Below are 13,863 nucleotides of genomic sequence, written 5' to 3'. Positions count from 1 at the left end.
TTGACATTTAACCACAATTTTAAAATAAATAATTGCATAATATATTTTAGACCTCTTTTAATAGATATCGTAAGTGCTTCCTGAATCGTGTAAAATTTCTTCTACCGAAGTAGTGTTGTTAAACGGCTCAATTTTTAAAAACGGCTAACACAATATTTTATCCAGAAAATATAACGCGAGGCTATAAATTTTGCTCATAGATAGCAGAAAAATTTAGACATTCAATACCGAAATCTCGAGGCTTACTAATATTATTTTGGCTTTAAAATTTTACCAGGTTTATAATTTGAATTCTTAAAATATCTTTCTTCCATCTAGAAGCAATTTTTTGGAAAAAAATCTGGGATTTACATTTAATGTAAACTTAAGAAAAAATATATGGAAAAAAAAACTTAAAAAAATATAATTAGGAATTGTTTAGGTAAGAGGAAGTCTGGGCATATAAATTTAATTCTTTTTATCAACGCGGTTTAAATTTTATAATAAACTCAGGTAATGGGTTAAATTTGACCATTTTTGACCTACATTTTTTTTTATTATTATTAATGGGGATGATATTTTTAAGATCTAGTTCCAATTTAAAGTGATTAAAAGATAAAAATAGTATATACAATAAATATAATAATGTAGCTATTTACCCGCTAAAATAAATTTGTAATGCTATCTAAGAACTTTGGATCATATGTAAAATAAATGCCCTGGCAAAAAAATAGCATTTTTTTAATATCTAAGATAATTTTGCCGGAACGACAATTAAAAATATCATTTCGAGTATATTTTGAGTATCATTTTGTCCGGATGTCTTTTTGTTTGGTTTATCCCGCACATTATATCTTTTTTTAGAAAAGCTATTGTTTATAGTGACATATTGTATATATTGGAAGGGGGGGGGGGGTATTACGTTTATTTTAACATTTACGAGATCGGTAGAAGACGTTTCCGCATTTCCCATTCGCTATGCCTATGATATATACGATATTTTAAATAATAATTTGATTATAATCATTTTATATGACTAACAATTCAAATTATAATTTTTTATGAACTAAAATTAGGAATGGATTTAGTAAAAGATGTTAAATGCCGTTCAATATAAAATTGATTTCCTTGAGAGATAAGTAATCACGAATATGAATAAAAAAAATGAAAGAAATAGATAAAGTTAAAGAAATTGTCTGTCATAACATCTTTATACAAACTTGCCGTCAAAGTGTCTATTATTTTAATTATGATATTTTAGTAAATTATAATAATAATTAAAACAATTGCACTCGCGTCCATCAATTTCAATAGCACATAGCCATAGCCTTAAATTTGAGATTTTGATTTTAAGCTATTTAAAAAAAAATATTTTATGTGCCCACGTCAATCATCTATCGCTTGAAATATAAATGGAAATTTTTTTAAACTTTATATTAGTTTTGGAATAAAAAGGCTCACTTTTCCTTCATCAATTTCAAATCTTTTTTAAATATCAAAATAAATTTTTTGAATAACATGTTATTTTTTTAAAGCCCACATTAAACCTATTCATTTAAGTCCGATTTCAACTATTTTCTAAAAAGATTCAAACTCTTATTTTAGAAATTAGTTCAATCCTAAGATAAATTAAAAAATATTGAACTGAGGAAAAGGTAAAATTTTTCAAGGAAGTAGGAAAAATTATAGGCGCCACAATAGGGAAAAATCTTTTTTAAATTTTTTTTAAATATTTTTATTTAAAAAAAGCATTAGGAAAACAAAATAAAAAATTTCCCGAGGTCTGATTGAGTCAGGTCCAGTATCATAGTTTCTTTTTTCAATAATAATAAGATTAAAGAGGACCCTATGTTTTTGAAAAATATCATCATATGTTCGAATCGAGAGGATATTAACTTACCAAAATTACCTATAATATATAATTGAAAAAAAAAATACAAATAAATTTAAAAATAATTTATAATAGAGGGGATATACGTTGGATGATACCAAAAAGTTCATTAATAAAATTAAACCTTATTTTATCAAATCATTTTGACCTTATACTTATATTAAAGGTGGACTTATAAATGATAAATATCGGGGTAATAGAATTCCTACCCGGGAAAGGATGAGCTTTTGGCTGGGGATTAACTAAGCCCTATATTTTAAACTCTTTTTCTTATTCAATTTTTTATATTAAAAAATTTTTTTTAAAAAATGCCGAATTTTTTGTATATACTATCATTTATGATTATTCTTTAAAAAAAATTATATGTATTACATAAATTTTAGCTGGACTACTTTCAAATTATTTTTTAAGCCCTATATTTAATGCATGATTGAAATTGGCATCGGTATTTAAAGAAAACTTCAAACAACTTAGCTAGTATTTTAGAAATAAAAAGGCTAGGTCTCCACGTCGCCCCTCCCCACCACCCTAGGATAAATATTTTTTTAAAAATCTCTGGATTTAAGAGAAATATGAAGTTTATAAAATATTTCTCTTCTTTTTTTGGAGAAAATATTGTTCTCAAAAGACAAATTTTTATAAATAAGATTATTGATTTCTTTTAAAAAAGGAACAATATTTTTTTTGAATAATTTGATTTAAAAAAACTTGCCTTTAAATAAAAATAAGTTGTTTTTAAATTTATGAGTATTTAAATATAAAAATAAATAGACCACTTCAAATTACACGTGAGTTAGAGAAACAAAAATAAAATTTAAAGTAGATTCGAGCTTTGTATTGTATTGCAACTTAAAAAAAAATTCTCAATATACTAATTCAGTGCATTTATAAAAGAACGGAAGGAAGGATTAAAAAAAGAAGGAAATAGGAAAATAAAATAAATATTTGGAATCATTAAAAAGATTTTTCAGTGCGAATTTTAAAGAATAACGAGATATTTAACATATCAATTATTAAGCAAAGGCATGAATTTTCAGAGTTTCTTTATAATTGTAAATAAAATATATGTCTGATTAATATTTGAGACTAAACAATGTTTGCACCCTCCCCCCATCAAAAATACCTTAATTTCCCATATCCGGCCTAGTGCCAAATATCATGCATTTATATAATTTTAACAAAATAAAATAAGAAAGAAAGCAAATTTATCTATGTATAATCGAAGAAATTATGTTTAAGGAAAGCACTTTTAATTAAAGTATCATGCATATGGCCCTCGTTAGTTAATAACTATGTTAAATTATATTTTAAAAAATTAATAATTGTAGTTTCTTTCATATGCATATAATTATTATGATATACCGACTCATCTCTATACTTATAAAAATGGTCTTAAATGAACTAACTGGCCTTGATGGTTTTATAAAAGAATATTATCTCTGAATTATCAGAAGAGTTTCTGCTTTTATTGATTATTATAAATTTATAGATAAAAATTAGATTTTTCAAATCCAATAAAATCTTATTGGCTATTAATTACATTTATAATTCTAAAATACACACATGTTAAGTAATATATTCTTTTCTTTCTTTTTTTTCAAATAAAATATGGAATGTAATTTAAATAAATTTATTGGTCACCCATTTTACAAAGACCAACCAAAGGAAAAAATTAACCATATTTTATTAATAACTAAATCTTAAACAATCTTTATAAATATTTCATTTATTAATATATAAAATAAGTGAAGATTTAATTTCCTGTTTACGTATTTCCGGAAATATGTTTAAAACCATATAAATTTTTACTTTGTATAAAAAAGCTTCAGATATATTTTTATAAGAACATTTATTAATTTTTTTTTTAATTTCAAAAAATTAAAATTTTACCTTTTTTAAAAGATATTTTTTTTCTTTGATTAAAATATAAATTAGATTATTATACTTTAAAAAAAATATATATTCAGGTAAGAGGAACCCAAGATTGAAACAAAATTATTTTATTACAACAACTTTACTTACAATAAATAAAAGTTTCTATACAAACTGGTTTTATTCTAACTTTCAGAAAAAAATGATATCAAACTTAAATTTTCTATCTCAAATATGGATTTTTGGAATCATAATTTTTCCTATTCTACCTTTACCTATAATGAAGGAACACCATGCCATTCTTACTCTCTCAATAGCAGGTAAAAATAAAAAATATTATTAATAAAATCTTTGCAATATAGAATTACTTATTATTTTCTTCATCAAATTTAGAGAAAAATTGTGAATTATTTTTATTATTTCATTTATTTTTTAGAACTAAGCAAATAAACGAGGGGATTTTTTTTTAAACTTTAATTTAACAATCATAAACAACTCTATTTTTGCGTAATAGACAATATTAATATAGTTTATAAATTAATATCGAGAGAAAAGTAAAGAAGTTATAAAACTCTAGAATTATCTTTTTGACAATAAAAATTCATTATAAAGTTTTAAAATTTAGTCTTCCTTTCTTAAATGAAATATAAATTGAATTCGAAAGCGATTGATTTGTTTTAATTAATGTTTTTACAAAAAGTATTTTTTTAATCAATTTTAAAAAGAAAGAAAACAAAATTAATGTAGTTTGGAAAATTGGAACTGAACTGAACTAGTAAAGTTAGATAGGATAAGGCATACGAGTCTTCAACAAAACAACCATAATTAAGATAAAATATCTTAATACTTTTTTAAAAAAGGAATAATGTTAATCTTTTTTAAAAAAAACATTACTATTTTTAGAAAATCTGCTTAAATTCGAAAACGAAGACCCTGCAACATATTACGAATCCCCGGAAGACGACTACGTTAAATTCGGCTGCGGTGTAAACCCTTTAAAGAAACTTAGTCTTCCATCTGACGCAAAAATTTCTAATCTTTCATCTGCCTCAATATCATCAACCGATGTATCAGAAAAAATCAGTAACATGGAAATATTTGTCATATGGTACAAGGACGGATTCATTTTCGATCCCAGGGAAGAAACCCAGAACTCTGCCCATTCAGCCGTTTCTCAAGATAATGAAGGTCCATCTTCTAACGACAACCAAAATGGGGGCAAAAGACCAGCAAGAGTTCAGTTTAAATCCTTCACAGCCCTCAACGATCAATTAGTCATAAGGAGGGTCAAACTTAAAGACGAAGGCGTTTACAGATGCTTAGTAATTGGGGTGGATAAGAGGAAAGATCCCGAATTCGATTACGTTAAAATGCTTCTAGCCGATGCTCATAGCACCACGCAAAGTCTAGAAAAAGTATGGGTACCGGACATGATAGAAAGAAACTTTACATTAGACGTCCTACCTTTAAGTAATTATTTCAGGCATAAAAAAAATTTCCTGGAAACTAAATTTTTATGCAAGTTTTTATAATGTTTAAGGCAGTTCATGTTTTTCTTCTTCAAATAATAGCGCCTAAATATTGTTTATAAATTTAAAAAAGTAAAAATGAATATTTGAATTGACAAAAATTAAATATTTTTTACAAATTTAAATGTAAATGTAAATTTTCGATGTCTCGAAAAAGGTGATTTTGAAGAAGAGGCTACCCAAACAACGCCAAATTTCTTCATTTCTGCTAAAGATATTCATAATTTTAACGCAGAAAATTTTATAGGTATTAAATTTAGGCTATTTGAACGCATGCCAAATGACATTTGTTATTACATTTTTTTTTATCGATTTCTCGTTATTCAAACATTCAAGAAGCATGATTTTGCATGAAAATATATTTTATTAGAAATTTGATTAAAGATTTAATCAAATTTCACGTAATTATTTTTTTAAACAATATATTTATTTATTCCAGAGCATGCTACAAATATAATATTAAAGAATTACATATTAGAATATAAAAGAACTTAGTAAGGTTTTTTACAATAAAGTTAAGAAATATTAAATAATTTGTTTCCTGTGTTAAGAATTTCATATTTCTTATATTATCAAATCTAATATAATAGAAATTTCACATATAAATTTCAAAAATTCCTATATTTGGAACTAATATCGTTTTACTTAAATTTTAAAAAATCAGTTCCTAATATATTATATAAATTAATCCCCTAATTTGGATTTTTTTAAAAAGAGAAATATCAATGATTGAGTCAAGAATTTATTTCGCATCACCAGCCAGAGCATAATTGTTTCAGTTAATATTCTATGGGAAAAATATTAAAAAATATTTCCTATTCCAATAAATCTAGATATAGAATAGGTTATCAGCATAGATCCAACAACGAATGAACTAATATATTTAATACTAACACAGCATCCTGACATGAATTTACTAAAAAAATCACTTACATGTTCAGAATCTGTCCAATTTAATGGAATTTGTAATTTTTACTCAATATAATATTCATATTTTATTCTGATAATCGCTTTTCCATATATGCAAAGCATAGGTTAACTAATATTTAGTAAATATTGTTTCTTATTCTTATTTTAAATAGATTCTTAGACAGATTTCTACCAAATTAATAATTTATTATATATTTATCAATCATATTATGTTGTTGTAATCAACAACATGTATAAACATTAATTATATATTATGCAACCATATGAAATCTTACTATACATATAATTTTTCTTCTTTGTTTGTTAAATATAAAGGTCCACCAAAGTTTATGGAAGGAGAATCATGGAAGCATAAAGAAGTAGTTAACGCGGCCGGTACTAGGGCCGTTATAAGATGCCCTTCTATAGGTAAAATGTATATCAAATTAATATGTGTTTTATTATTTTTAGATGAAAAAAACCACTTTATCATTTAAATCTATCTGTTCAATTAAATTCAAATATTTTATTATATAGTTCGTAATAATTTTTATATTGATATTAGCCTTGCTAACTATAAGAACCCTCCCCTCCCTTGTGCTTAAGTTTGACAAATTGGACATAGTTCAATATTCGAAATAATAAAATATCAGATACTTAACTTAAGGGCTTCAAGCGTTATTAGCAAAATTGTTAATTGCTGATTGTTATGAAAATTATAACTAGCTTTTATTACAAATCCGTATAATTTAAAGGGATATTTATTTTAAAATAAATATAGGTTGATTAAAATAATTGTATTATACAAATTACTTTATTATTTATAACCCAACTAATTTTTCTTAAGGTAACCCCAAGCCAAATATAACGTGGCTTAAAGATGGACAGTCACTTAATTGGGATGCTACTAGGATTAAAGTTATATCTAAAATCTTTAAAATAATAATTCCAATATATAATATAAATATGACGAATAAAAAAAGGAATGATATATATCTCATAATTTTTTTAAAAGTAGAATTTTGACTCAATATAGTAATTCTCTACTCTCCATATTGGAAAAAAATAATATATTTAAGAAAAAGAAGTTTATCTTGATCCTGGATTATTTGATGTTGTCCGACAGGGGTAACTATACGTGCGTTGTATCTAATCAATACGGATCTATTAGTTCCTCTTTCATATTGGAAGTCATAGGTCAATAATTAAAATATAGATATCATGGCCAATTTAACTGAGTTACTTAAATTATATTAATTTAATAAACCTAATCTTTAATATGTTTAAAAAATTTTTAAGTTCTTTGAAACCTGTTTAAAAAGGAAGAAAGAATAGAATCGTTAGAGCTTATATTCCACACTATACTAACCCCTCCAAAAACATAAATAATTTTAAAATTCTCTTCTTCCCCAGAAATATTTCCTCATAGACCCCTGATCATTCCTGGGAACCCTCAAAATTTGACCGTCTTCTTGGGACAAACAGCAATTTTCAATTGTCCATTGTTTGTGGACATGGAAGTAACCATTCATTGGATGAAAGTTTACCACGTTAATGGGTCCGATACAAACGATGAAGGAATCCTATATTCCCACGTAGTCCAAGTAACTTAAACATCCTTATATTCGATTTTTTTTAAAAAATTAAATTTTGACGATGATTTTATAATCCCTCATCAACCTTCAACAGAGGAAACAGGAGGGGAGATATCAAGATTACAGCTAAAGGCTTCTGTTTTTTTTAAACGTGTATATCTTCAAAAATTTAATTTTTTAAAACTAATTCACATTTAACCTAAATTTAACGTTCTTCTATCCCCTATAAGTATTATATATATAGCAGTTTTTGGAGCCCTTTAATCTTTCAGGACCCTTCCACTATATCAGATAAATTAGCAGAACCTTACGTTATGCCTGTCTATTTTTTTATATAACTATTGTTGCGTCCTATTTCCTTTTCTTACGCTGTGATAAAATATTTATTAATAACGACTTTAAAAATGGACATTTCAATTATGATGTTCTTAAGGGATGATTTTTAAAATCATTATATATAATTTAATCAGACATCTCAGGATCAAAAAGACCCAACAACTCTTATCATAGCTAATGTAACGAGAAACGATGCCGGCCAATATTTTTGTAGCGCTTCTAATTCAATAGGAACAAGCGAGGCTTCGGCTTGGCTAAAAGTTTTAGATTGTAAGAAATTAAATTTAGATCAGAATGAGATATTAGGATATTTAGGAAAGAGGGAAACTAAAAAGATTTATTTAAGGGTTTTGGAATATCCTTTCCCTCCCCCTATTTTTTCCCCATCTTTTTGAAAAATTCATAATTCCAGGGATTTTTCTTGTAATAAAGTTTTTATACTAATTAAATTTATATGATATATTCAAGATTAGAAATAAGAAATTAATTAGTTTAATAGAAATTTTTTTTAAAAGCGTTATCTCCCAACAACTTAACGATGATAAACGGAACCATATCTCAACAACAATTAGCTCAAATTAACATGGAATTGTACAAAAATAGTCATGACTCTTATATGAAAAGCCCAAAAATGATATTCAAAGTCAGGATTTTTAAAATTGTAGCAGGCTCTATGGTCGTTTTATTGGTGTTATTGATCATTTTTTTAGCCTTCTTTTGCAGAAAGGCTAGGGCCTTAAAGAAATTCAAACATTTCAATAAGTTCCTACCCTTCAGTAGTTCAGCCACGGTTTCCGATAACCCCTTTTATTATCATCGCAAAATCACGCTTGAAATGCAGGTTTATTTATTGTTTTAAAAATACAGCTCACATTTTCTTAGATATCGCACATCGAATAATAATTTGTTCGAGTTTTCCCAACTATTTCTTTTAATAGAGTCTTAGAATTATAATATACGCTACTATGTATGCCATTTTGAGTTAATTTGCTACATTAAAAGAAAGATCGATAAAATATATTTAAAATATTTTTTTTTCTAGAAAAATCATTACAATATTTAAAGCTCGATAGAGGCTATTTACCTCAAAAATAGAGCAAATTGTATAATTTTAGTACTTAAATTTATCATAAGAATAAATAAATTTTTGAATCTATAAAACAATGCATATAGAACCGTCTATTGTGTATAGTTGAGATATTTAAAGCGACTAGCGTTATATGCTATATATTATATATATATGATGCATACAGGATGATAAAAATAACGAAACCGAAGGAGGTATCAGAGCCCCGATAATTAGGATTCGCTATGTTCGTAACACTTGTTCCTCTGGAAGAAAACATAATGTATTGTTAAATTCAACGAGCCCTAAGTCTCATATCAAAGAGAGAAAGTTAAAGAAAAAACTGAGAACTGATGCTAATAACAATATTCTGGGGTAATTTATCTTTCTTTTCCTTCACAAATCCTTTCATTATGAGAATAATAAAGTTTTTTTATATTGGACATATTTGTAATAAGGATAGGCTGTTAGACCAAAAGGGTTTATAATCGATGACTTTATAAGGTTTTATAAAATATTATTATGGATTATGTGTTGGTGAAGAATTAGAATTAATTGGAAAACGATTTTTTTGATTATACATATTAAGAAAAATAATTTGCTTCCCTAGATATATTTAAAAAAATTTTTAAATAACTTTAAAATAAATAATAAATTTCGAAACACCAATTTTAAAATATAAAAGGAGTTCTGGGGATGAGCCAAGAGTTGATGATAAACTGATATCGCCAGAAAAACTCAATTATAAGGTTGACATCTCGCCAGAAGGGAGTGGTAGCCTGTACGATAAACCATCTAAACATAGGCAGGACCAGATATGGACGGATTACGAAACAATATATGACCCACTTTGGGAGATATCCAGAAATCGGTACAGATATACTATAAAAATATAATAAATGGGAAAAAAATATTATATGGAAAAAACACTTGGTCGGGAACTCAGACCAACATCTAGGACTCAGTCGGAGGTATAAGTTTAGGGCGGGTTTTTAACTCACAAGCCCGCCCGACAGCCCATTGTTTCAAAATTTTTTAACCCGCCAGTCCGCCCATAGTTTTTTGAAAAAATATCAATCCACCCACTGTTTTCAATTTTTTATCCTATGTTTTTGAAAATTACCCACTCTTCTAAATGCCACCCATAAAAATAAAAATTCTGACGACTGACGAGAGTTTTTAAAAGAAGTGAATAAATATTAAATTATAAATTTTTTTTAATGAAAATAAAATTGAAAGGCGTGCATGGTAAGCGAGGAGATATAAATTAACATCTTTGTAATATTTTTTAAAAAATTCAAAAAGTTTCAAAACTTTCGCAAATTTTAAAATTTTAATGAAATAGTATGTTAAATTTTTGAAATTTATAAGATTTTCTAGAATTATGTCTTGGACATGTTTTTATTTTTATAATTAAAATAGCTTATTTATTTGTGAATTAAATTTTTTATATTTTAGACACAACTTTGAGAAATATATAAAAATAAAATACTAGTGTTATAAACATAATAAGAAACCGCTAACTGGTCATCACCATGTCAAAATATGAACGCGTTCCGCAAAGGTAACGTGTTATTCGTTACTTCAAAAATACAAATTATTATATATAAATTCTTTTTATTTATTTTTTCTCCTAGATAATAAAAATAAAAATATACAAAATAATACATTATAATATAAGTTCTTCTTGTTGTACCAAAATATATACTAGATATTAACCCTTCAATGTACAGAAAAAAGGGACATATTTATTTGTTATGACTTATTTTTTCAAGATTTTTTTAAGGATGGAATATAATAACCAATTGTTTATTTCTTATCAAAAATCCAGGGATGCGAACCCGGCAAAATTTTAGCCCGGGTTCGGTTCGGGCTCGGTTTTAGTTTAAAAAAATAGGTGGGCTCGATTCAGAGAAATATTTTTGAACCCGGGTTTGGTTCCGGGTTCAGCTCGGGTTTGAGAATTTTTGAATTGATCAAAAAAAATCTATATTTAAATCATAATTAAAAAACTAGACATAAATTTTTAATTTTATTTATAGGCAAAATATATTTAAAATACAAAGCAGTCATGTATCAATTTTAAAAAATTTTATATAGACATATTTCTTTAAATTAATAATATCCAAATAAAATTTTTTACTTTGGCTTGTTCACTTTTATTTTCTTCTAATTAATAATCTTTGAGAATTAGAAATATTTAAAATAAATGGCGTAAATGAATTTAATTGTTTAAAATTATTAACACTCCAATAGGAATCTTCTAAAATATATTTTAAAAAATTAAAAATGGCGTAAATGAATTTTTTTTTTAATTTATTAACACTTCATTTAATTAGAAATTTGAAAATATTATAAAATCTCAATTAAATTATTAATATTTGTATTTGTAATTACAATTATACAAGTATCTTAATATATGATTTTAAGCAATACACTCAACCCGTTGAACTCGGGTTCAAATAAAATTCCCGGATTCGGTTCAGGGTTTTAAAAATTTTATAAACGGGGTTCAGTTCGGGTTCAGATTTTGATTTTTTCAAAAACCCGGGGTTTCTTCTCCGAGTTCGGTTCGAATCCCTGCAAAAATCATTTTGAAGCTTAATAAAAAAATATTAAAAATAAGCTTTTAGGTTCGATTTTGTACATATAAAAAGTTACCCCGAAAAGTGGGTTATATTTTGAGGTAGTGTGAATGCGTATAATTTATTTATTTATTTTAACAATAATTGATTTACAAAATTTTGATCAGATAATCAAGATCGCTAGGTGCTCTTAGCTTTCGTTGGGCTAAATATATGTTCAACTGGAACAGAGGATGGGTGGGTTGTATTTTATTTAATAAATAAAAAATTTAATTGAAGGAATTTATTTAAAATATTTAAAGAATAATCTCTATTTTCAAAAAACGTATTATCTTCACAAGAATCTTCTTCCGATCCTCATTAAATTTTTTAAAAATCTTTAGAATTCAATCTGAATTCATCTGGACATCAAGGTTGAAATAATTAAATTAAGGCACAATTTTCACTTACAAAATATAGACTAAGTGCCCTTAATTTTCTTTATTTGTATAAAAAATATTTCATACTGAGTCCAGGGCGGAGTTATATCCTCTTCATCTGAAAAAATACAAATAAGTACTTACATATATACTTTATAAAATTAATTATTAGATAATATAAATTAACATACCTTGATTTATTCAATAAATATTACTATTGGCATATATTCTTTATAAAATAAATTATAATATTAGAAAATATAAATTAGCCTACCTTGATTGATCGATATTAATTAGATTAAAAATCTTGATTGTATAAAATTCAACAACAAAAATGTCACAAATAAAATTAAAATAAAGAACTTTGGTGGTTGATCTGAATTAAATATTCAGCTTAAATTACTTATAAAATTTAAAAACATAATATATAATAAAATAAAAAATTTTTATTTAAATGAAACTATGCACAATTTTATTAATTTTTTTTGTTCAAGTATAAAGCTAGGTAAGAAAGTAGGAGAAGGTGCCTTTGGATCAGTGTCAGAAGCTGAACTTTTATATTACGAAAATCCTTTGCTGACCGAGAATGACGTTCAAAAAACAAATTACGATAAGATTGGATATTTCCAATCGAATGAATCAAATTTATCAATGCAGAAGACTGTGGCTGTAAAGATGCTTAAAGGTATACTACTCAATTCATAATAATATTATTTTAAATATATTAACATAAATGGAATATTTAATTAAAGAAAATAATCTAAAAAGGAAAAAAAAATACATGTTTAAAGTCACTCTAATAGAAGTGATAGAACATATTTCGAGGGAAATCTTATGGCACAAATAGAATCCCTCGTTGAAATCGCTAATGAAATTATTTTCTTTTTAATGTTAGGTAGATAAATTTCCGAAATATCTAAATAATAAATACAAATATACAATTTCAGAAAATGCTACTGACACGGAATTAGCTGATCTGATATCAGAACTAGAAGTTATGAAAGTAATCGGTCACCACAAAAACATCATTAACCTGCTAGGTTGTTGTTCAAGTCCCGAAGGTAATAAAAAAATTATATTAATAAATTTTATTTTAAAGTCTTTATAGCTTTTACTCGATATTAATTTTACTCACAAACTATGCAAACGAGCCATATTTATATAATGTTTATAGTATAATAAAACTCAAGCAAGAAATATTTTTTTCAAGAGAGCGGATAAAAATGTAGTATTTTATTTATCATGTTTTATTTAATATTTTTATTGTTAGGGCCTTTATACGTGATAGTCGAGATGGCATCTTTTGGCAATTTGAGAGATTTTTTAAGAAAGAATAGGCCTGCCTCGGGTTACGAAATTCCAAACAATAAGCAACTGCAACATAATCGGCAAATATTCGCAAATGAAAACAAACCTAATCGTGAAAACTTAAATGGTAGTTCCCCAAAAAACGTATCTGATACATCGTTAAATAATCAACCAGAAACAAATTTGTTTCGAAATTTGATATCTTCCAATACCTTGATGGCAAAGGATTTGATCAATTTCTCACTGCAAATATCCCAGGGGATGGAGTATTTGAGCTCTCGAAAAGTAATTTATTTTTTTACCATTTAAATTTTGAAATTTAAGAAAAGAGATCTATCATAAAAATTAGCTCAAAATAATAATCATTTTAATAA

At 25.8% G+C, this 13,863-nt stretch overlaps 1 protein-coding gene across 2 annotated transcripts in view; it reads left to right on the top strand.

Annotated features, from left to right (window-relative positions):
- LOC135927170 (fibroblast growth factor receptor 1-A-like) overlaps window positions 1-13,863 on the top strand; it is a 30,451-nt gene that overhangs the window by 14,560 nt on the left and 2,028 nt on the right. The window contains exons 2-15 of one of the 2 annotated variants that reach the window (XM_065463122.1): window positions 3,838-4,062; window positions 4,646-5,212; window positions 5,429-5,518; window positions 6,517-6,609; window positions 7,028-7,098; window positions 7,260-7,377; window positions 7,594-7,784; window positions 8,246-8,381; window positions 8,627-8,952; window positions 9,365-9,552; window positions 9,863-10,048; window positions 12,676-12,866; window positions 13,129-13,242; window positions 13,452-13,774. In XM_065463122.1, coding sequence (XP_065319194.1) covers window positions 3,838-4,062; window positions 4,646-5,212; window positions 5,429-5,518; window positions 6,517-6,609; window positions 7,028-7,098; window positions 7,260-7,377; window positions 7,594-7,784; window positions 8,246-8,381; window positions 8,627-8,952; window positions 9,365-9,552; window positions 9,863-10,048; window positions 12,676-12,866; window positions 13,129-13,242; window positions 13,452-13,774 — 2,819 coding nt within the window. The remainder of the gene's footprint in view (window positions 1-3,837; window positions 4,063-4,645; window positions 5,213-5,428; window positions 5,519-6,516; window positions 6,610-7,027; window positions 7,099-7,259; window positions 7,378-7,593; window positions 7,785-8,245; window positions 8,382-8,626; window positions 8,953-9,364; window positions 9,553-9,862; window positions 10,049-12,675; window positions 12,867-13,128; window positions 13,243-13,451; window positions 13,775-13,863) is intronic. The other variant, XM_065463123.1, reaches the window with a different exon arrangement.

The sequence above is a fragment of the Gordionus sp. m RMFG-2023 genome, chromosome 3, assembly GCF_954871325.1.
Source record: "Gordionus sp. m RMFG-2023 chromosome 3, tfGorSpeb1-WG-v2, whole genome shotgun sequence".
In the NCBI taxonomy this organism is placed as follows: domain Eukaryota; kingdom Metazoa; phylum Nematomorpha; class Gordioida; order Chordodea; family Parachordodidae; genus Gordionus; species Gordionus sp. m RMFG-2023.
This window is presented reverse-complemented; position numbering and strand designations above follow the sequence as displayed.